Consider the following 22743-nt stretch of genomic DNA (forward strand, 5'->3'; position numbering starts at 1 on the left):
CGCATGTAAATTACGTGAACTGTCGAGCCAACTTGTGAAAATACTCGAAAAAAGTTTCTTGACAACTGCTAAGATATTGTAGTGTTTTTATATTCAAAGTAACATCCAATTTTGCTTGATAACTTACGTAGATATAAACATGGTAAGAAAAAATAAGGCAACGGCCATGGTATAAGATTATTTTATATGAAGTTAAAATAAGAAAAAATATTTTGTGAAGTTAATATGTTTCCATATTAACATAAAAAATACAAACAAAAACATTACAGTGTTTGGGGGAACGATTTGGCGATCACACGGCTTTGTCCTTGCAGGTACATAAATACGCACTATTACAAACAACAACTGCCTGTACAAGAAACTACCAATAATTTCAGTACGTATTGAATATTTCGAAATGATAATTTACTAGATTTGCGAAAGTATATAAAGTGGCATCTAGATTGTGAATCTAACCAAACGAGGACAAATTACGTTGATCTGTCAGGACGTGAAGCGACAAATGCGGCGCAGCCTAGTCTGCTCAATCGTCCACTACCCGTTAGCCGCGGATTTCCATAAAACAATTGCACATGTTCCTTTATACAGATGCAGTTCCCTTTCTTCGCTAAAGTCTCCAAATATGAGGTGAGTGCAAATCTCATTTTATTTGGCAAAGCAACGTGCGTAGGGCTATGCTATTCAAGTGCTCTGGTGTACGATGAAAATCTGTCTTGCAAGATGGCGACGTGGTTGCGAATTCAAAGGTGAAATACGGGTAAGTTAGCAGCTAGCGATAACAACAACAACAACATAAATATTTTGCTCATATTCCTGGATGTCTGTAGTCGCGTACGCTTGTTGATTGTTTATTACTGCGAGTGTGTCTTTTGATCCACGGGACAGGCTTCTATTGTGATAGTAGGGCCACCCTCCCAAATAAGCGACAACTAGTACTGCTGTAATGATGAGTATGCTAAAGTAGGATGATAAACATTTGCAATGTCACTCATATGCAACGCGTTGCTGCTGGGGTTTACAATTAAATCCTGACTAAAAGCAGGTCGGTTAAAAACGTCACGGTGAAGTGATGGCTAAAGCTAACACATTATTGGAACCATTACTAGATGAAGCTACTTCCAAACTGCTTTAAATACTTTGTGATCATTTTAGCATAAAGCCTATTTCAGTGAGTACAAACAAAAGGATAAGGTGGAAGGGAAACCCCTTAAACGTTAGCATCTTATTGCGACTGTCCGTGTTGTAATAATCTAGCTGAGTTTAATATTTAACAGAACAATGACGCTCATTTTCTAAGCAGGAAGTAGAAAGAAGAACGAATGATCTGTTTTATTTGATGATAACGAATGTTGAATTTGCAAGCAAGGGAGACGTAAGTTGGCTGCATCATTGAAACAAGTTGCTTTTCCGGTTTTAAAAGTCACTTATATGTTGATCATTCCATTGGGTGGATCAGTGCAGTTTAATTAAAATGAGAAGTGCACTCCACATGTTTACATATCTTCATGAAACATGAAAAGTTGAAGTGATGACGCCACAGATTTGCTTGCGTTATCGTTGTAATTTCATTCACAATTTACTGACATCAACAAGACTGCAGGTCAAAGTGTTTTCTAAATTAACAACTTACTTGAGGCAGATAAATTGTTCATATTAATTCATTTTATTTTATTTTAGCATAAGCCTAACTTATGCATATGCAGCGTTTATTTTGCCGTGACAGGCAGCTCGCCTTATTTTGTATTTATTTTAAATGTTTTTTAAAAAAAATTATGTTTACAATTTCATGCGGTCAGTACTCATTTGTGAAGAATTGAGAGCGTATTGAAGAATAGATGCCACATTTGCCTATTAATACTGCCGTGATGTAGTTGGATTTGCTCTGCATTGAAGAATTTTCTACTTTTCAAGAAGTAGAAGATGCGATTGCTGCATTTGAAAAGATGCAAAGTGTGCTCTACTTCCTGTTAACCCTGCTTTGATGGTTATGATTAGGGTTAGGCTGGTAGTGCCAATTACAGCATATTTTCGGTGGCAAAACAAAATGAAAACTTTGTGAAAAGCGACACGAGAGGAGGTTGAAGCGAGGCAGGAACCATGCACACTCTCACAGCAGATGACTCACAGTCATTTAACAGACTCCCAGCAGCCTACACATCACGCTAAAGTAACCTATTCACGGCCAATCTACTGTAGTCACGGTAACATAGCCGATTCATGCCAGGCCAAGAATATGTATTGCCGCGCCGATTGACCGTTCAGTGCCGTTCACGGCAAAATAACGCTAAGCAGGAGGAGTGACGTCGGTCGCAGCAAAATCACCACTGCAAAACTTTTATGTATAATAAATCAGGAATTTTTTAAAATTGATTCATTTCTGCTTAAAATACGTGTGACGAGGACCTTAAAAAAATAATCAATCACATATTAAATTGTATTCACAATATTGATGGAGAAAAAAATTGCAGTTCGATTACTTGTCAAAATCATTCAGCCTTTATAAATAGTAGTAAAGATTCCTAATAAAGATCTTGGATTAGATGGATGTCATTAGAATGTGCTTGTCTCTCAATTTTTGTGTCTCACAATTTCTAACTTTAATTTTGTTTGTCCTCTTATTGCTGCGGCTCAAAAAAAAACATGCAATTTTGTATCATCAACATTGCCAATACAAATGCTGCACGATGAGCTTAGTGGTTACTGGTTAGTAGCCTCACAGTTTTGAGATGCAGCGAGTCCTATTTGCCATTTGTATGTGAGGTTTTATTGCTAATATGTGTCGATTAGACTAGAGTAAAGTCTTCTCTGTTTATAAGTTCCTTGTTATTGGACTGTCCTTGGAGCTGTAGCATTTCCCAACTGACTTTGGGTGGGATGTGTACACACACTACACCCTTTACTGGTCACCAAGGCACCAACCTGTCAATGGCACTCATATTAAGCACCTGAATATTATCCTTTATTTGAATATTGACATTTAAATATGTTGATTGAAAGCGTCAGTCGCCTCACGGGTATTCTTAATGATACATCTTTGGGGAGGAAAAAATCTGTAAAATGTAGAATTTTTACAATTAAATGATGACACAGATTCCTAAAAAAAAAAAAATGAAGAGATCATACAGCTGCCTTGCTTACCGCAGTAATGTCCTGTCAAATCAGAGATGGTTATTTTGCTACCACAAAATAAGGTCTTACATCAGCAGACTATTTGTGTGCAACTGCCAGCCCTGGAATAGTTGGCTTCTTCACCTGCGGGATTATCGAAGGTCTGCCACAAGATCAGTGCTGGCACCATTTGTGTTTGCAAAAGTTTTTCAGTAATCACCGAATGATGTCCCCATTTACATTCCAGATCGACTTACTATGGTCTTCTTTTTGTCTGCATCTTGCATTACAATCAATTTGTCTCGGTGAAAGTGTTCACTAAGAGTTCTCAAATAGTTTTAGCTGTGCAATACAGATGGTAGAAAATAGTTTTGTACATCATGAGTTGTCTGGTGTCAATGTTGCCAACAGGATGATCTTTGTTGGCTCAAGCAGTTTATTTGTGCCAGTTAAATTTTTATCTTGGAAGTTTACACTGTCGTATAGTCTTTTAAGCATGACAAGCAATTCATGTTTGTGTGCTTCTTCTGGGACAGCTGTGCGCACAGTCCGAGGCCCCCGTCCACACGAAAGCCAGTTTCAATGTACAGTGGGTACCTTGGCTCACAAACTTAATTGGTTCCCACAGAGAGTATGTGAGCCGAAAAGTTCGTCTTCCAAATAAGTATTTCCCATAGGAAACCATTGAAATGAGAATAATCCGTTCCCAGGTCCCCATAAAACACAATTTTCTACTAAAAAAGCCTTAAAACTACACAAAATATACCTTATTTTATGTGTAATAAATGTGCTATTGTATTGTAATTAAAGAAATACACTGTACTGTATAATAAAGTACATTATACATTAACAGGGAGTTACTGTTTGGAAGGAGAGTCCTCCGGTGTGGCTTCTCTTCTTTGCTTCTTAGGAGACTCTTTATCCTTGTTGCTGACTAAAAACCTCTTAATTGACACCTGTTGCTTTCTGAGTTGTAAGGTCTTACGAAACTGAGGCATCACATTATCATTCATCATGTTGATGATTCTCATAGCCACAGTCTTGTCTGAATGGTACTGTTCGACAAAATCCTGCACATCACTCCACTTTGCTAACATGGTCTCACTTGATGCTGACAAACGCGCACCTCGTTCGTGTTTGTCGATGATCTCCTTCTTCTGCTCGACCGTAATTTTCTTCAATGTCTTCTTAGGCTTAACACTAGCCTTTTGTGGGGTCTTTTTCGGTCCCATGGTAGCAAAAGTGTACTCCAAAATGTCTACCGAACACAAACCACGTCCGCACTCAAACAAAGGGGGCGACGAACTGGGACGCCGTGAGCGTGCGTCAGCTTCTCGTGATTTCTCGTGTCGCGAGATTTGGTTCGTCCGCCGAAAACTAGTTCGTCAGCCGAGACAAAATGCTCACGAATTTAATGTTCGTGAGCTGAAGCGTTCGTGAGCCGAGGTACCACTGCATCCTCAAGTTTCTTACCGTTTAAGCCGTTCGTCCACATGACGGCGCGTTTTCGGAGCTTGAAGCCGATCACTTTTGAAACCGGGCTCCAGAGTGGAAAGATTTCAAAACGCGCGCCCCGTACGCGTCCGTCTGGACACCATATGCAGGATACTCCTCCAGCGATGACGTAATGGTCGCAGCTGGATGACGTATGCGGCAATTCTCCCGTGAACCGTCAGTCTGTCAACAACAATGGCGGATAGCCGCGTCGTAGTCGTTTGGCGCAGCCTCCTTAGCTTGCTTACGCTTTTGCAGCAAAATATTTTGCTTCTTTATTCCCACGTTCAACAAGCGGTGTTGTACTTGAATCACCCGCCATTGTCACTTCACCTGTTTTTTTCATCTTGTTTTGATACATGCAAAGCCATGTTTGTTCTGTAGATTGCAATAAAGTCGCCGATTCTTCTTCTAAGCCTTCCGTTAACTCTCTGCGGCTGCGCTACAGCGCCACTCCAGGCTTTGCATATACATTACAGCCGTTAAACATCCTCAGCGTCTTCTTTTGGACACACGCAAGTCTTGAAATGCTTCTGTGCGTACGAGATTTGTTTGAGGAACGAAAGCCGGCTTTGCTTCCGTCTGGACGGGACCTGACACTATAATGTCCTGGTTTCCGTTTGCCGTCTACATTGTCGCGTCTGACACAGAATGACATGTCTGGCGCTGACGCACAATAATTGAGAACCCTCAAACTGGCACATAGGACTATTTTTGTACTTCCTGTCCATGTCTAACAACTTTGCATGGTTAGATGGGTCAATCTCTATGCGTGCCCTGAACTCCGGTTTTGATGTCAGTGTTCACACACACACACACACACACACACACACACACACACACACACACACACACACACACACACACACTTTTAACATTTGAACCAATTTTGAAAATGTGAGACGATCCTCGGTAACGACCAATCATGGCTCACCTGTTTCCTGAAGTTGAGCCACGGTTGGCAAACTTAGCAACATGATGAGATCTGTTTAAAATCTATGAAATTGCAAACTCTGGTTGGAATGACCACTTTAAGTTCAACCTGACTACTGCCATCTAAAGCACATCAAGAAATTAAACTAAATGTGGTCTTTTTCCTGTTTACCGATATGTCTTACTTGTGACCATTAAGTAAAGGGAGCCTTGCATTGTGTTATAACTTGTGACGCATTTTTGTATGCATGGTAATGATGGAATTTTTATTTTTTTTTCCCAGCGTGAACACAAATGTAACCAGGGAGAAACAGGCATTGTTTACAAACCCATCAATTGCTTCCAGTCAGAGAAATGGATCAATAGGCGGGGTCATTTTTGGAATGAAGGATAGCTTAATATTTGACAGGAAGGATATCCTGATGCTTAAAATACATTCCATGTAGGCTGGTATCAAATCAAGTTAATTCAGTTAGTGTCGTCTTCTTTCCACCCACAGAAAGGCTGTTCAGTTGTGTATGTGTTCCTGTGCACTGCAGGGGCAAGTCCTGGTGTTTCTTTTCATGCCTTATTTGATCAAAGATCAGCCCTGCACTTGCAGAAGAAAATCTTGACATGCAAAAATAGCCCCAAAACTATTAGTTATATAGCATTTTGTCCAAATTTTCGTTTGGAAGTGTCCACTGACTATCAATTCAAAACGTTTAATGTAGATGAAGAATTGAAAGGGACATGAAAAGCTCTGCTCTGCATTGAACTAAAAGTTTCATTTTGTGTGCTACTCCTAAAAAAAAAATTGTGCTAGTGTTCTGTAGAATACAACATTTTCTCTACAATATGTAGCATGTGCCGCCACTAATTTAAATGTTTGTAGAAAATGAGTTAAGGAGCAGAATCCACCCATTTTTATCTGTCTCAAGGGGCGGCCATTTTGCCACTTCCTGTCTACTGAAAAATGACATCACAGATGCTCAGGGAACGACCAATCACGGGTCACCTCTCTTCTGAAGCTCAGCCGTGATTGGTTGTTACCTGAGAAACTGTGAAAGTGGCAAAATGGCCGCTCCTTGAGATGGATAAGAACGGGTGGATTTTGCTACTAACTAATTTTCCACAAAGGCAATATTAATCCGAATGCCGTGTTTAGACTAGTGGGGGCTCATGCATCATATTAGTGTCATGAAGATTTTTGAGTTGATTTTTTTGAACCATGTTTGCATTGTTCACCCACTCTGGAAATGGCCTTTATCTTTATATGACAAGACCATGCATTCTTTTTCTTGTCAAGAGAATAGAGATACTAATGTAAACCTCTAAATCTGACCTTTGCTGTCTGGTTTCTAGGTGGTTTGTATCCTGTAACATGGTGTAGCTCAGCCTTCAGTGATTCAGGATGTCCAGTAGCTCTGGCTACCCCTCTAGCCAGGGGAGCTTCAGCAGCGAGCAGGGCCGCTACCCATCCCATTCTGTCCAGTACACGTTCAGCGGCCGCCAACAAGTAAGACTTTGCTTACGTTATTTCAACGATAAATGCTTTATTATCTATATTGAGGTGTACTTTTTTTTTTTTTTGTTCCTGCCCAATCAATCGCAGGGTTATTATAGTTTGGGGATTTTCACTATAGTTAGTTTTTATTTCGTTTTGTCAATTATGTTTTCGATTCATTGATGAATTAAAAATAAATCATTCCGTCTGGGGCTGGGCAATAAATCAAATTCATTCGATTAATCATCATTTATCGAATTGTTGAAAATGTGCTAAATCGTGTTTTGGCTTTTGGACTATTTATGGCTGTTTTTCTTATGTTCTGTTACATCCAAATGTTTTTTCAAGTGGCAGAATGCTGCATAGGTGTTTTGCAAGACATGTTTACAAATTACAATAGCTACCAACTACTTCATTGTGGTATTTAACTCTTTGACTGCCAAAAACGTTAAATAACGTTTAGTAAAATCCTATGGAGGAGTGCCAAAGACGTTAAAAGACGTTTGTTTCAAAACAGAGGTGAAACTAACCATTTTCTATTGTTGATTACTGAAAAACGGAATAAGGTAGAAACAAACTTTTTTTTTCTGATGAAAGATGAGAGTCCAATCTTTCATTTGGTAGTATGTGTGTTTACATAGTCCAAACACATAATTTTCTGTGGACCTTGAAAGATCAGTCAAAATGCTTAAATCGGCTGGCACCCACGGCATCCCTTTTCTGAAAACGTCTGGCAGTCAAAGAGTTAAACACAAACTATGAATGTTAAATTTATGTTTAAACTGTTTTAGAATCAGTATACATTATTGTTGTCTGAACATTTTACACAGGGCTTATTTTGGAATACATGAGCCTTTAAATACATTTGTTGGGTTTATTAGATTAAAATCGTAGACGTCCAGGATGACTGAAAAATAAATAAATTAAATTCCATTCCTAATTCCATCCAAAATTTCCCTCCCTTTATTATACAAAAACAGGACATGCATTTACCTACGTGAATAGAGTTACTATACTGATTCTGAATACGCTACATTGAACTCCAGCACTCTGCTATTATAGGTTGGTTTGCTTAAATAAAGTGAGTATTGGACATGGGTTCCAGCTTTTTTGGAAATCTGATTTCCTAGTATTTTACTTCCACCGAAAGTTTCAGTGGTTCATTTCTGGGCATTTGCATTGTTTGCTTACAGCTGGAACAAAAGTGGAGTTTGGTAATATTTCCTGTAACTGTGTTTGCTTGTTCAGGTTTTTGTGGAGGTCATGGCATTCTGATAATTCTAAGGTGTTCTTTTTAGTTTATTTTTGACTATAAACTTGGTGAATAAATTATAATTTGCAACATGCAGAAAGGCTGTACTCATTTCTGTTGTATTTTTTTTTCCTTTAGAAAACTGTATAAATGTGTATTTTTCACCTAACATGGACATTATTTCATGTTTTCCGTCATCTGAGTAACATATTATAATTTCTTCAAACTTTTTGGGGAGATGTGGTTTCTGAATGTCAGCCCAGCATGTGCTGTTTTGATTTCCTCTTGAAATTGTTGCCCCCCCACAAAATGATGGGACTAGCCCTGCATATGGCTCGAGTCCGCTGCGACCACATCTGTACATCTTGATTGTCGTAGTCTCAGATCTTCTTCGGATGTTGTGGGATTATTGCCCTCCAGATTACCCACTGTCCTACGGAATAACAGTGTTCATTTAACTCTTTGACTGCCAGACGTTTTCAGAAAAGGGATGCCGTGGGTGCCAGCCGATTTAAGCATTTTGACTGATCTTTTGACTGATCTTTCAAGGTCCACAGAAAATTATGTGTTTGGACTATGGAAACACACATACTACCAAATGAAAGATTGGACTCTCATCTTTCATCAGAAAAAAAAGTTTGTTTCTCCCTTATTCCGTTTTTGAGTAATCAACAATAGAAAATGGTTAGTTTCACCTCTGTTTTGAAACAAACGTCTTTTAACGTCTTTGGCACTCCTCCATAGGATTTTACTAATTGTTATTTAACGTTTTTGGCAGTCAAAGAGTTAAATGGTATCTGACACAACATCGCCTTGTTATTTTTTTGCAGTTATCGTTTTAATTTAGTCTTTTTTTTTTTTTAAGCACAGATTTGATCTCGTCTTTTATCTCTTTCTTAGACTTCAATGTCATGTTTCTTTGTACAGGAAGTCGATTGCATCCTACATACATGGAAGTGAGATGAGGTCATACTAGCTTGTTGGCTCATTTGCAGTATCTCTTTCCGCAACCATTCTTTCAGAACTCATTATTTATTAGGGGACTTTCCAACAACATGGTCTGATCCAACATCATAAAAGACCTTTAGACACACTGTTTGAACTTTTTTTTTTTTTTTCAAAGTTGTTTTCAAATGGAGTAGTATTAAGCAGCAAATGTAATGCATGTTAAAAATGTTTGTGACGGCCTTGTGTGTCGCTTTCAGGATTTTGCCGTCCCAGATTATCGAACTCACATGCAGGATCCGCAGGGTCGACGAAGACCGTCTTTACTATCTGAATTCCACCCTGGGACTGAAAGGTAAAGGTGACCCCTGATATATCTCGCCTGTTGGATCAGTAGAGCGTTCATGCGCACAATGTATGCTTTCTTAAAAAAAAAATAAAAAAATCTTTTCTGTAGGCCTCCAGAGAGACGACATGGTTACGAACAGCAGTTCCACTCCATCACTACTCAGGCAGAACATGAGGCACTGGAGACTAAGCGCCCACGTATGGACTCTATTTCTGAGGCCCACATCACCCGTACCTCTTCTTCTGCCGGGGGTATTCTCTTGCCCATGCACCATACACTACAGGATAGCCTCAGAGCCACCGTAGAGGTGAAAAAGGTAAGATCTCTTGTTATTCACCAAACGGGTCAAACGCTTCTCTTGTTGACTGCGGAAGATTTGTATTATTTCGTAATTGACAAAATTTTCTTGCAGCTGCAGGTTGTGCAACAGCATTATTTATTGTTGCGTTCAGAAGGTCTAGTGACGTATGCTTAACTCTTTGACTGCCAGACGTTTTCAAAAACGGGTTGTCGCCAGTGCCAGCCGATTTAAGCATTTTGAGTGATCTTTCAAGGTCCACAGAAAATGTTGTGTTTGGACTATGGAAACACACATACTACCAAATGAAAGATTGGACTCTCAGCTTTCATCAGAAAAAAAAAGTTTGTTTCTACCTTATTCCGTTCTTCAGTAATCAACAATAGAAAATGGTTACTTTCACCGAAATTCTCTCTTTTGAAACAAAAAACGGAGAAAAAGAGCTTTTTGTGAAATGATGTTATTTCATGCACTCTAGTGAATTGTACACTTCTTTTTGTCCATGAATGATGCCACAAACACCTAAATAGTGCTTCACATCTTCTGTCTGGTCATTTTTCCTTTGTTTTCCATTCTGATCTCCTGCTCAACGCTCTAGCTCCGCCTCTACTGACGCCCACCCGATCTTGTCAAAAGAGAGTCATCGCTGCCCTCTAGGGGCCAAAAATAGTCATTAGGCTCACGAGACCTGCTTAAAATTTTCAGGAGAGCTCCGCAAGCCTTCCCAGCACCCGTTTCAAAAAAAAAAAAAAAAAAAATGGGAGGACGTCTTTTAACGTCTTTGGCGCTCCTCCGTAGGTTTTTGCAGAACGTCATTTAACGTCTTTGGCAGTAAAAGAGTTAAAAAAAAAAAAAAAAAAGTGAAAGCACACTAACAATTATGGCTAGCATGACTTCTTTCATTTCAGACTATTTCTTCATAATTCATGTTATACAATAGCTTTATCAAGTTGATCTATTTTTTTTTTTTTCCCCCCCAGGAGTCGCCGTTCTCTGTGAAAGTGGAATGCCCTTCCCCAGCAGGACCGACGTTGCACCTTGGGGACGAGCATGACACATCTCCTTCCAAGCTGTCCAAGGAGGAGCTGATCCAGAGTATGGACCGTGTGGACAGAGAGATTGCTAAAGTGGAGCAGCAGATTTTCAAGTTGAAGAAAAAGCAAGTCAGTTGTCCAGCTGGCTTTATTGTGTCTTTAAAATGCAAGAGAAAGTGCTTTTGTATTATTTTAGTAAGGAGAAAAACTTGGGTTGGGCGAGCAGACCTGTCATGCTCTCGGCACTCACGATGGCAGCCGATTAGAAGAATAGAAAATTGCCATTAAATGAATGCGATTTTAAAGGAACATGCTATATTTGATTGGCATATATAGGTCTTTGTCATTGTTTTTTTGGGGCGGGGGAAGGGAGTGGTAATGTAGCAAAAGTACAAGTGGTATCAAAATCAGTCAAAAGCCAGTAAAGCAGCTGGGAGCGAACAGGATTACTTTAGTGAAAATGGCTGGTACATTTTCCGTTGTACACTATCCTAGTTTGAGAGCGCTAAAATATTTTCAGCAAAAAAAGGTGACGTAATCTGTTATTTGTATTTAGATCTACACATCATTATTATTCCTTTTTATTATTTGTTGCCAACTATAAGCAATAATATACTGTATTCATTCAACAACAGTAATGTGCATAAATTACTTCACTTACTTACTTCTAGGTCGTGGGAAGACTATTTTTTTTTTTTTTAATCCATTTTGTCTCTTGGTTAGTCCTGCTATCCGTTTTGGACTTCTCCATCATTCGATCGGAAGGTGCGATTTTTTTTTTTTCTGTGAGAGAATACATTTAAGTGTGAATTTTCACGGATTTATTTGGTTGAGGCACTTCAGGAACTCCTAATCTCAACCCTGTAATCTGGCTGTGTACATAACCTTTAGTTTGTAAACATTGGCCAACCAAACATTTACCAGTCCAACCTGTCTCGAATCACCAACATGACCTCAGTGGCTGAACTCTTTGAGTTTTTGTGTTTTGTACATGAACCAGCATGTGAGAGTAATCTGATTATGCCTGCATGTTTTGCTCTTATCAGATGTTAAGCTCATATCACTGTAGGGCAGATGGAAAATCAACTCCATTTGGGCCCTGAATAGAAAAAGAGTCAGCCTCATGTATTGGTCTTGTCTTATTTTGTGTACTTTTTCTGAACTTGAGTTTTTACATTGTCGCTGTTGTTTCCTAGCAACAACTGGAGGAGGAAGCGGCAAAGCCTGTGGAGCCAGAAAAGCCAGTGACCCCTCCCCCAGTGGAACACAAGCACCGCAGCATAGTCCAAATCATCTATGATGAGAACAGAGTGAGTTATCTGTTTTGAATACCAAGACGTATTAGCAACAAGTATTAACTCCCCACAGTATTGACCTTTGTGAACTGACTCTGCGGCAAATTGTGCACGCCTTCTGTATTTCATCAACAAACATTATGATGTTACAGAGAAAAATCATTTTGTCAGTCTCAGTTTAGTTCTCCGTGTTCATTTGTTTAAATGAGCTTTTGTTAGGAGTTAGAAAGTTTAAAATAAAGCGCACTGACAGACTTTGCTGTGTGTTTGAGCTGATCAAGGGGAAAGGTTACTATAGTTCATGTGTGACACATAATGTTGCAGGAAGACACACCTTTCTTCCTTGTCAGCAGTTAACACTTTAGACTGCCCAAGTATAGAGCTTTTAGTTTTTTTTGTCCCAGATTTTAGCATTTTAGTTCCACCACATTTTGAAATTCTATTTAAAAACGGATCATATTTTACTTGAATGTCTGTTGCCTTAACTTCATTTGCCTTTGTTAACAGCAAACCCACGAACACGCCCGTGATGGGTCCAAATCCGCGATACAGAGAGACCATATATAGATAAAATTATATACATAATTTAATTCCCCCACAAGCTTTAAACACATTAAAACACACATTTCACTTGGTGTGAAAAAAATGCACTTTGAGGAAAAATGATTGCTTAAAAATCTCCGATTTAGACGGGATTCACTGCATTTCTGTCTAGCTGACCATTTATCTTCTAATTTTGTTTGTTCGGCATTGCAATATTTCTCCTACTTTCTAGAAAAAAGCTGAAGAAGCCCATAAAATACTAGAAGGTCTTGGTCCCAAGGTTGAACTGGTATGACACTAAATGATGTGTAGTACATTTTCTTATTCCTAACTCATTAGTACTTTATCAGTGACTGCATTTGAATCTTTAATTATGTCTTTCTCTACTGCCTAGCCCCTGTACAATCAACCATCAGACACAAAAGTTTACCATGACAACATTAAAACGTGAGTATCCTCAATTGTACATTACCAACCACCTGGGTCTTTATCATTACAAAAGAAATACAGTACACCTTATGTTTGTTCGAGAAGGAAATGTCTCGCCTGATGAAAGTGTTAAGCTCAGTGTGAAAAAACTCACGCGACCTTTCAGTGCAATTGGATTTGTCCAGTCACCTGATTAATTTGGCTAATAGGGGGATAGTAAAGGAAAGTGAAAGACTGGATGTGACTGTTAGGTATCTATGATTAAACAACAGGGATGTGATTTTTCCGCTAATTCGTGGAATTCCGCTTTTTTTATCCCCCCAAAAAAAAAAAATCCGATTTTTTTATTTTTATTTTTTTATTTTTTTATAGTAGTTCATTGTGTATGTGTTAACTTAGTAATCACATTAGTTAGATATGATGATATTCTCAGTGATAGTTTTTAAAAGCAAAGGCAGTCCAATGTTTTTGAATGTGACTGATTTTGAGTTGACTAAAACTGCCATTTTATATGGGATAGTTCAATATACATTGAAAATTTATGCTGTTGTTTTGTCTATTTCTTTGTCATGTGAGTGCATTGAAAGTACTTAAAAACACGGAAAACCCATGAGCTCCGGGGGGCTTCCCTGGACCTAGCTGGGTGCCAGCGGCCCCCAGACCCCCGGCTAAATTTTCAGATAATTTCACTTTGGTCAAAACACATCCCTGAAACAAAACAAAACTGTGTTACCACGACAGTGGCCCATCTGACTCTGCCTTTCAACCACACATTCGCCTCCATGTCTCTTGCAGGCCATGCTTTCGGGGTGAATTCTTCCCATTGTTGGATATTGAGAATTTATAGTCTTATCTTCCTAACAGAATTTTCATGAGCGCACTTGCTGAAGAAAATTCAACTAAAAATAATGAATGTGTTTGTTTCTCTATAGCAATCAAGTCATGAGGAAGAAGCTGATTCTTTTTTTTAAGAGGAGGAATCATGCTCGTAAACAAAGGGTAAGTGTTTCTGCTTTTGTTAGGCAATTTGGAAAGTCCAGGGGTTTGGTTACCGCTGATTATTTTTTTTGTAATAATTTTGGCATCACAGATGTTGGTTGTATGACTTTTTGGAGAGTAATGAGGTCAACAAAAATGGTGTGGTTGACGTGTGTGTGCTCCAACTTGTAAGACTGTTGCGGTTTCCAATAAACTGTAATGCAATTATATCAGAAAAACATCACATGGAGGACCTTTTCTCTACAGCTGCACTTAAATGTTACAGTGAACATCACCTTCTTACATACAGCCTCTTAAGAGTATCAACAATTGTGGAGCGCTTATGGCCTCATGCCAAGAGGAAAGAGAGTTGTTTGTCTCTGGCTCGAGTGTGGAAATGTGGGAGCATTGTCCTCCCGATTCCAAATTTCTTTACAAGTCTCCAACGGTTGTTTAAGACTCTGGAAATTAGATTTCAGTGTTATTTTATATATTGCATGTAAAATGGGATTGATATACAATTTGGCAAATTTCATATTTTTTCAAAAATCTATGCTTTTGGTCAGTCCTCACTTTGTGGGTGTCATTTTTATGAGTTATTCGTCAATATAAAGTTTTGACAATTTTGATGGACCAATGTTAATGGTTGAACAAACATGCTTTTTTTTGGGGTCTCCTGAAAAGTAACGATTTTGTAGGTACAAGGTTTTGGCCTGAAACAAGCGAAATATTATTTTGTCAGGACAGGGAACTCGTATATAATGTTTTTTAAATTGCTTTCTGGTGCCGTATGAGAAAAAGGCTTGTATATAAAAGAGCAGTACAAACCCTGAGTCAACATGGTTCTTAACTTACGTTATTTAAAAAAAAATCAATAAAGAGCCAGTAGTGGGCGTTATAGTCTTGTAAGGATAACAATGATGACAATCCACTCGCATCTATTAATTATTTCAAGTTTATAGTTTTTGTCTTGATTTTTTTTTTTGCCTTGTTGCTACATACTATGGTTCGCTACGTGTACTGTAATAATTAAGGTAATTAATTAGGTTGCCCGTATTTGCATTTTTTGCATTTTACGTCTAAGTAATTTTAGCAGTCGCTCCCACAAAATTAGATGTTGCCGCTGTTTTAAAACAGTATATTTTTTTTCTCCCACGAGCTTGTCTTACCTACATGTGTAGGATTTTTTATTTTTATTTATTACCTTACTCACAATGGACAAAAAATGTTAACCACGCTCTTGGCTTGGCTCAATCCATTGTTTAAAACCGTTTTTAAGACCCGAGGCTCAGCATTTGAATTAGTTCTCATGCTGTGTACTCAGGAACAGAATATCTGCCAACGCTACGACCAGCTGATGGAAGCTTGGGAAAAAAAGGTGGAGCGCCTTGAGAACAACCCCAGGCGCAAAGCCAAGGAGAGCAGGACACGGGAGTACTATGAAAGGCAATTCCCTGAGATCCGGAAGCAGAGAGAGCAGCAGGAGCGCTTCCAGAGGTGAAAAGCTTTATATACACCATTGCTGTGGTACAGTATTCATTTTTGCCAAAGGAACTATCTGGGGCTTTGAACCCTTTTGCCTCCAGGCTTCCCCTCTCTACAGTGTCTGTTCACAAGAAAAGGGTGGAGTTGTTTTCATACTGAAGCACATAACATAAGCTTATAATTGCTTTGCTTGGCTGTGGGAATACAAATTACTGTACTCCTGTACATTTGATTGGTTTAATGGTTGCCACGTCCCACACACTTAACTCATTCACTGCCACTGACGGCTATAGACGTCAAAAATTCATTTGAACTATTTTTATTAGTTTTTCACTTTTGTTAACAAGAGTATGAAAACCTAGAAAAACAATTATTTATTATTATTATTATTTATTGTACATTTAGAACAGATACAATTTGTGATTAATCGTGAGTTAACTATTGAAGTCATGCGATTAATTACAATGAAAAAAATTATCGTCTGACACCCCTAATTTTCTAATAATATTTTCCTTTCTTTTTTAATTAGAGGCATCAGACGATTACATTTTTTAATTGTAATTAATCACATAACTTCACTAGTTAATCACAAATGTTATATCTGTTCTTAATGTACAAGACATTTTTTTCTAGGTTTTCATACTCTTCTTAACAAAAGTGGGGAAAAAAAGGCAAAACTAATTTTTAATTTTTGTCATCAATGGCAGTGAATGAGTTAAATAAAAACAATCTCTCTTGTGTAGTTAATGAAAAATGACATATACTACAGGACTCAACTAAAACAACAATTGAAGAAGCATAAAATTAGATTGTCGAACAATCCTCTGATGTCAACTTTGTAAGGATTTAATCACAACCAGATGAGTTTCCTCCTTTGACTATGATGGGGTTCCATGTTGTGTAAAATGTGTGTTCTGCAAGAAACAAATATTAAAATGTAATTTCTCTCATTATATGCCTTTTTTAATTATTATTATTATTTTTTTTTACTAGGGTTGGCCAGAGAGGAACAGGTCTCTCTGCAACAATCGCTAGAAGCGAGCATGAGATTTCTGAAATTATTGATGGCCTTTCTGAGCAGGAGGCGAGTAATTTCATGATCTACATCTCTTTTATGCGTACTGTTGGTTGAAACCTACATAGTGACTTTATATTTACCATTTATTTTCAACTGGTGATTTTTGAGACTTATACAACATGTCCATGCTTGACAGAACAACGAAAAACAGATGAGACAGATGTCAGTCATCCCTCCAATGATGTATGACTCAGAGCAGAGGCGAGTGAAGTTCATCAACATGAATGGCTTGATGGATGACCCCATGAAGGTGTACAAAGCCCGACAGTTCATGAATGTTTGGACTGAACACGAGAAAGAGATCTTTAAAGACAAGTGAGTTTTTGCGGTTTTATTACAAGATGCCACAGACTGTATACAGATATTGAGATTCTGGACTATTACTCATGTAACGTGTATTCTTTCTGACTACCACTGGAAACAATCACGTATAATTTTTTTTACTCTGTCCTACAATTGGCATCAGCCTTTGTGGTGACAAAGTCACCCTGAGGCCCACATGAAATGTTGTATTGCATAACTTTATTTAAATTGATTTGAAATGGGAGGAGAAAAGTCAAATTGTTCCATCGTTATCTGACTAAAAGCGAAGGGCTGTCCTGCCATAGTTTTATTTATTTATTTTTGTACAAGTGAAGTGAATGGTTTAGTAATTGACACAAACATGATCCCTTTGTTTGAAATTCTGACCGGGCCTTCACAATGGGTTCATAGCGAACCCATTAGTGACATACATAGAACCTGAGCCCTGTTGCCGTTTTGCCCTCAACAATAATGGCATCTCTTGGCAGGTTTGTCCAACACCCGAAGAACTTTGGCCTGATTGCTTCCTATCTAGAAAGAAAGGTGAAGAAGAAACAGTTAATATTACACAATATGAGACATGAAGGGTGTCCAAGCCCTTGCTTGAATAATTTAACCACTAGTGTCAGTATCATGTCTTCACATGTACATGCGTTTCTTTAATTTTCAGTGTGTTGCTGACTGTGTCCTGTACTACTACCTGACCAAGAAGAACAACAACTACAAGACGCTGGTGAGACGCAACTACGGTAGACGGCGGGGAAGGAACCAGGTAATGTCATTGCTCTTGTGTTCTAGCATGTTATTTGGAAATTTGGTTTATGAACTGTCCATTATTGTTGACTATTGCAAAGCACTCCATCCTCCGATGTTTTTTTCTTTCTAAATAGTTCTGTACTATTTACTGTACTAGTGGTGCTCTGATCAATTGGGCAATTTCCATGGAAAAGAATGTGATCGATATATGTCGATCAATGCCTTTCATTGCCAATCACCCACAACTCGTGTTTTGCAGCCTACAGCGTAGCATCACTTCCCCCTTTCCTTAACCCATTCACTGCCATTGACGGCTATAGACGTAAAAAAAAATCATTTTAACTATTTCTATTAGTTTAAAAAAAAAAATCCACTTTTGTTAACAAGAGTATGAAAACCTTTTTTTTTTTATTGTTCATTTAGAACAGATTTGTGATTAATCGTGAGTTTAACTATTGAAATCATTAAAAAATGTAATCGACTGTCGCCTCTAATATTTAATAATATGTATATATATTTTTTTTAAATTAATTTATGGCATTGAATAAGTTAAAGTGTATGTATCGCGGTATTTTAAGCCCTTCCGCAGTTAACTATAGGCATATAATGATTCAATCTTACCTTTGACACTATAGCAATGTAATAAAAAAAAAAAAGAGGTATTTTGCTGGCTATCGCGGAAGTAAAATGCCCGGTTCAGTAAAACCGTGAATGACCTAGAATTTCTCATAGAGGGGCAAACACACACTTTGGTGATGTTTTTGGTGGGGAATTAGCTTTTTAATATGGCTAAAAGCGCCAAACCAAACCCAACATGCATACATCAACATTTTTACCTAATTTTCTGGGATGTTACACACCAAACCAGTAACTGAATCCAAATATGCAACAAAGCCAGCCACTGGCTGCTAATCGAGTGAGTGCCGCCGCTCTTGTTTTCCATTTCCTGTTCTTCCCAGTTCTTATGAGAGCAAAACTCCCCCCCCACCCTCGTATGAAGCTGCTCAGTTGGTACAGCCCAGCCCATCTGACAGGCCCCAAAACTCACCGGGCCGCTGTGAGTGCCAATCAAAGAGGACTGCTAAACAGGGATTACCTTGAATGACCCCGCATAGATTAGCGCATTCATGTGAGATGGCCAATTCTTTCGGCTGCTTAAGTGGCCTGATGACACACTTTCCCGGAATATGTGCGGCAGTGCCTTGGCCCCGAGCTCTACTATGGCTCTGTCCTTCCCCTCTCTCACAGCTATGGAAGCACATTTACAACACCAGTAAGCTTTTTAACATCAACAGATGAGCCCGCAGGTATGTTGATTAGCTTTGAAACCACCTTAACAAACTTAGTCAGTGTATTTCCTGACTCCCGAGTGTTCTCTGTTTTTTGGCTAAAGTTTTTTATTTTGCTGTTGCAGATCATAGCAGACATCTTTGGGCTTCTTGAAAGTCCAGTGTAGCTATTTTTAGACTGGTTTTCTAGGAAACTTGCAGACAGGGCCCGTCGTGAAATGTTGTAATGTGCACTCGTTGTGCTAGGACTTTGAAGAAGACCATTTTCACAAGTTATTGTAAGAGCAGTGTACACTCCCTGAGTGAAAATTACTTGAATATTACTGTCACTGTAGTATTCAAAGTCTACATGCTTGTGGAAGCCGACAGGCCACACCCCCAATGTGTCTAAACGCAAAAGCTGCATATTTCTGTGTGATGGTAATCAAACGTGCCTAATTATCAATCGTCTTGTATGACTTGTTTCTGTGTATAATCTTTTGTCCTCCAAGTTTTTCTTACCCTCTTCGATTGTGCCCAACTTAACAAAAAAAAAATTCCAAACTATAACAGTCAATGCCAGTTTCCTTTTTAGTCTTTGCACTAGGGCTGTAGTTATCAATTATTTTAATAATCAATCTGCCGATTATTTTGTTGATTAATTGTTGAATCAGATTTAAAAATGTTTTAATATATATATATATATATGCCTAATTCAAAAACAGGACAGTATTTCAAATTGATAGGAATTGGACAAACATAAATTAATGGTCGGTGGTTTGGTCAGAAAATTGTCAAAAATGTTGGTCATTGTTTTCCCAAAAAAGGATTTGGCCAATTTTAAATGTAAACGATTAATGCATTATCAAAAATATTTATCAATTTGTAATTGATTAGCTGTTGATTACTTGTTGCACCATCGAATATACAGTACACTTCTCAAATCTGTTCAAGCCGTGCGTGGGAACCATCCAGGTCGACCTTAACCGAGAATATGAATGAAATCTCAAGCCACCATTTCTTATTCAGTCTTTGGTTGTATTTTTTAGCAAAGCCACTCCTGCAGTTAATTGGGCATCAACATTTTTACAGTTTTGTTAATGCATATTGTCAAAAGAACATTCTTAAATTCTGCTTCTTGTGATTTTCTTTTTCTTTTTAATGCATACAGTGAACAACTTATACAGGGATGTGATTTTTCCGCTAATTTGCGGAATTCCGCTTTTTTTTATCTCCCCCCCCCAAAAAAAAATTCCGATTTTTATTTTTATTTTTTTTTGTAGTTCATTGTGTATGCACATGACTCCGACAGATAACATCTTCTGCTATAACAAAGACATTTGTGGTATGCTCTAATATGAGTTACTTTTCATTTGGTCATGATACAATTATTTGTTTATGAAATTTGAACTCTTCAACATTATTTATGTGTTAACTTAGTAATCACATTAGTTAGATATGATGATATTCTCAGTGATAGTTTTTAAAAGCAAAGGCAGTCCAATGTTTTTGAATGTGACTGATTTTGAGTTGACTAAAACTGCCATTTTATATGGGATAGTTCAATATACATTGAAAATTTATGCTGTTGTTTTGTCTATTTCTTTGTCATGTGACAGCGGCCCCCAGACCCCCGGCTAAATTTTCAGATAATTTCACTTTGGTCAAATCACATCCCTGCTTATAGCATGTTCGTAGTTGCAAGAAGTGGCGGCTTCCCTACTTTGTACAAGTTATTAGGAATAGGAAGACTGTCATGACATACTTTGACATAAAAAAAAAAAAAAGCAAACAAGACTTGTGAATCAGCAAAACTGAAAAATAGTCCCGTCTAGATAGGAAAGGTCTTCATTTAAAAATACTGAACCACCACCTCACCACAGAGTTTGATTTTTGTCTCACATCTGTGTAGAAGCCCTTTACAGAATGTTGGAGAAGAAGCAGGAATGCCACAGTTCTCAAATTGCCCCCAAAGCAAACACATGAGCGCTCAATGAGCCAACCAAAACAGCATCCCACTGAAGAACAAGTATTGTGAGAACATCTCAGTCTTTGAACAGACTGCAAAATATTTCTGAATTGTCAAGTGCCAAAACATACAAGCCGTTTTTGACAGGAAATGAATAGAGAGGTAATATCCACGTACATACATTAACCTAGAAACCCAGCTTCTTTTTTTTTTTCCCTTGAATAGTAAGAGCTCGTGATGTAAAACCCAAACACGGCTTGATTCTATGAATCTATGCTGTGTCATTTGACTTTTAAGATACAAGTACCGAACTTGTTAACACAAATTCAATATATCTGACACAAGGCTCCTAAACATGGTTAAGTCGGTATAATACGTTCTTTTGACTAATAGCGTGCAGATGATGGCGAATGCAACTGAAACCGATCATACTGTACTGCTGGCCCAGTATTGCAACTCTTTTTAACCTTCTACTCCTTTTCTATGGAATCTCTTAATTGGATTCCTCCTCTTGCGTTCGACTATTGCTGTTGTTGATCATTCACAAAACTCAATTTTAATTTAGACCGAGTTTTCACCGAATCTCTTTGGAAATAAAATGTGTGTCACTCTCACCTACACTCTCTTGGCTCAGCACACGTCTACGAAACTTTGTCTGGAGACAAGCCCATCAATTGTTAAAGACACACCTTTTAAGAAAGTATTTATGTTGTAATGGAAACACAAATCCCTGCTGTGCTCGTATGACGCACAAACAACTAAGCAACCAACATTTTAGTGGGCGGGGGAAAACTCTTATGTGGGCATAAACACTGAATGAGAAGGAAAGAGAATAATACATCTTAAACTCTTTTGAATAATTCATGACATCCACTGAGTGCATGAAGGTATCGACAACAGAAGTGTCTTCAGACTGGTGAATTTGTTAAGATGTTCTTTTAAAATTAAACTATGTGATGGTAGGGCCATGAATTAATTCCGAGCAATGTATTTGCCATAAGATGGCAGACTATTTTAGTAATCAAAATAAACGCATGATCTATATTGTATAAAGGAGAAACCCTGCAGATTACCTAAATTTTTGTTTTGGTTTACAGCAAATAACACGTCCTGCACAAGAAGAGAAGTCCGAAGATAAAAACGAAGAGGAAAAATCGGAGAAGTCCGAGAAAAAAGAAGACGAAGAAAAGAAAGACGAGGAAGAGAAAGATGAAAAGGAGGAGTCGAGGTGATTTGTGAAAATAGTACATTTGTCCCTGTGCCAATTTAATAGTCTAGAAGACATGTGTCAAGATCCGGTCCTCAAGGGCCTGAGTCCTACCTGTTTTCGAGGTTTCTCTGCTCCAACGCACCTGATTCAGTGATCAAGATAATTATCAGGCTCCCGCAGAACTTGCTGATTATCTTAAATATGAATCAGCTGTTTTGAACGTCTGAAACCTCTTAAGGACCGGACTTTGACACCACCGGTCTAGAAGGTAACACTATCTTACAAATTCCCCACTTGAGAGAGAACGTTGAGTTAAGTGGTCTAGTCTTTGTCTTTGACAAATATGTAGAAGTAATCTTAATGTCAGGTCTGTTTGTGCGCAATATGAAAATATACTTTAAAATGGCTAATATTCTACCTGAATACAAGCAGCTTGAGCTATAGATTACTGCTGCATAAAGTAGCACTGAAGGGAGATGTGGAATTCTTGGCAGTGTTGAGCTCAAATTGGTTAAACTATTAAACAGTTA

At 38.2% G+C, this 22743-nt stretch overlaps 1 protein-coding gene across 9 annotated transcripts in view; it reads left to right on the forward strand.

Moving 5' to 3' along the window:
- Positions 1 to 348: 348 nt before the first annotated feature.
- The window catches only part of ncor1 (nuclear receptor corepressor 1), a 49899-nt gene continuing 27504 nt past the window's right edge, over positions 349 to 22743 (forward strand). For 2 of the 9 annotated variants that reach the window (XM_077546109.1, XM_077546111.1), the window contains exons 1-15: positions 349 to 627; positions 6880 to 7033; positions 9479 to 9573; positions 9676 to 9883; positions 10846 to 11028; positions 12096 to 12209; positions 12970 to 13026; positions 13132 to 13184; positions 14099 to 14165; positions 15469 to 15641; positions 16623 to 16713; positions 16844 to 17022; positions 17499 to 17553; positions 17681 to 17782; positions 22101 to 22231. In XM_077546109.1, the coding sequence (XP_077402235.1) occupies positions 6929 to 7033; positions 9479 to 9573; positions 9676 to 9883; positions 10846 to 11028; positions 12096 to 12209; positions 12970 to 13026; positions 13132 to 13184; positions 14099 to 14165; positions 15469 to 15641; positions 16623 to 16713; positions 16844 to 17022; positions 17499 to 17553; positions 17681 to 17782; positions 22101 to 22231 (1613 nt within the window). In that variant the 5' untranslated portion in view covers positions 349 to 627; positions 6880 to 6928. Of the gene's footprint in view, positions 628 to 739; positions 758 to 6879; positions 7034 to 9478; positions 9574 to 9675; positions 9884 to 10845; positions 11029 to 12095; positions 12210 to 12969; positions 13027 to 13131; positions 13185 to 14098; positions 14166 to 15468; positions 15642 to 16622; positions 16714 to 16843; positions 17023 to 17498; positions 17554 to 17680; positions 17783 to 22100; positions 22232 to 22743 lie in introns of those variants that run through there. The other 7 variants (XM_077546112.1, XM_077546106.1, XM_077546113.1 and 4 more) reach the window with 7 other exon arrangements.

The sequence above is a fragment of the Vanacampus margaritifer genome, chromosome 16, assembly GCF_051991255.1.
Source record: "Vanacampus margaritifer isolate UIUO_Vmar chromosome 16, RoL_Vmar_1.0, whole genome shotgun sequence".
Taxonomy (NCBI): Eukaryota; Metazoa; Chordata; class Actinopteri; order Syngnathiformes; family Syngnathidae; genus Vanacampus; species Vanacampus margaritifer.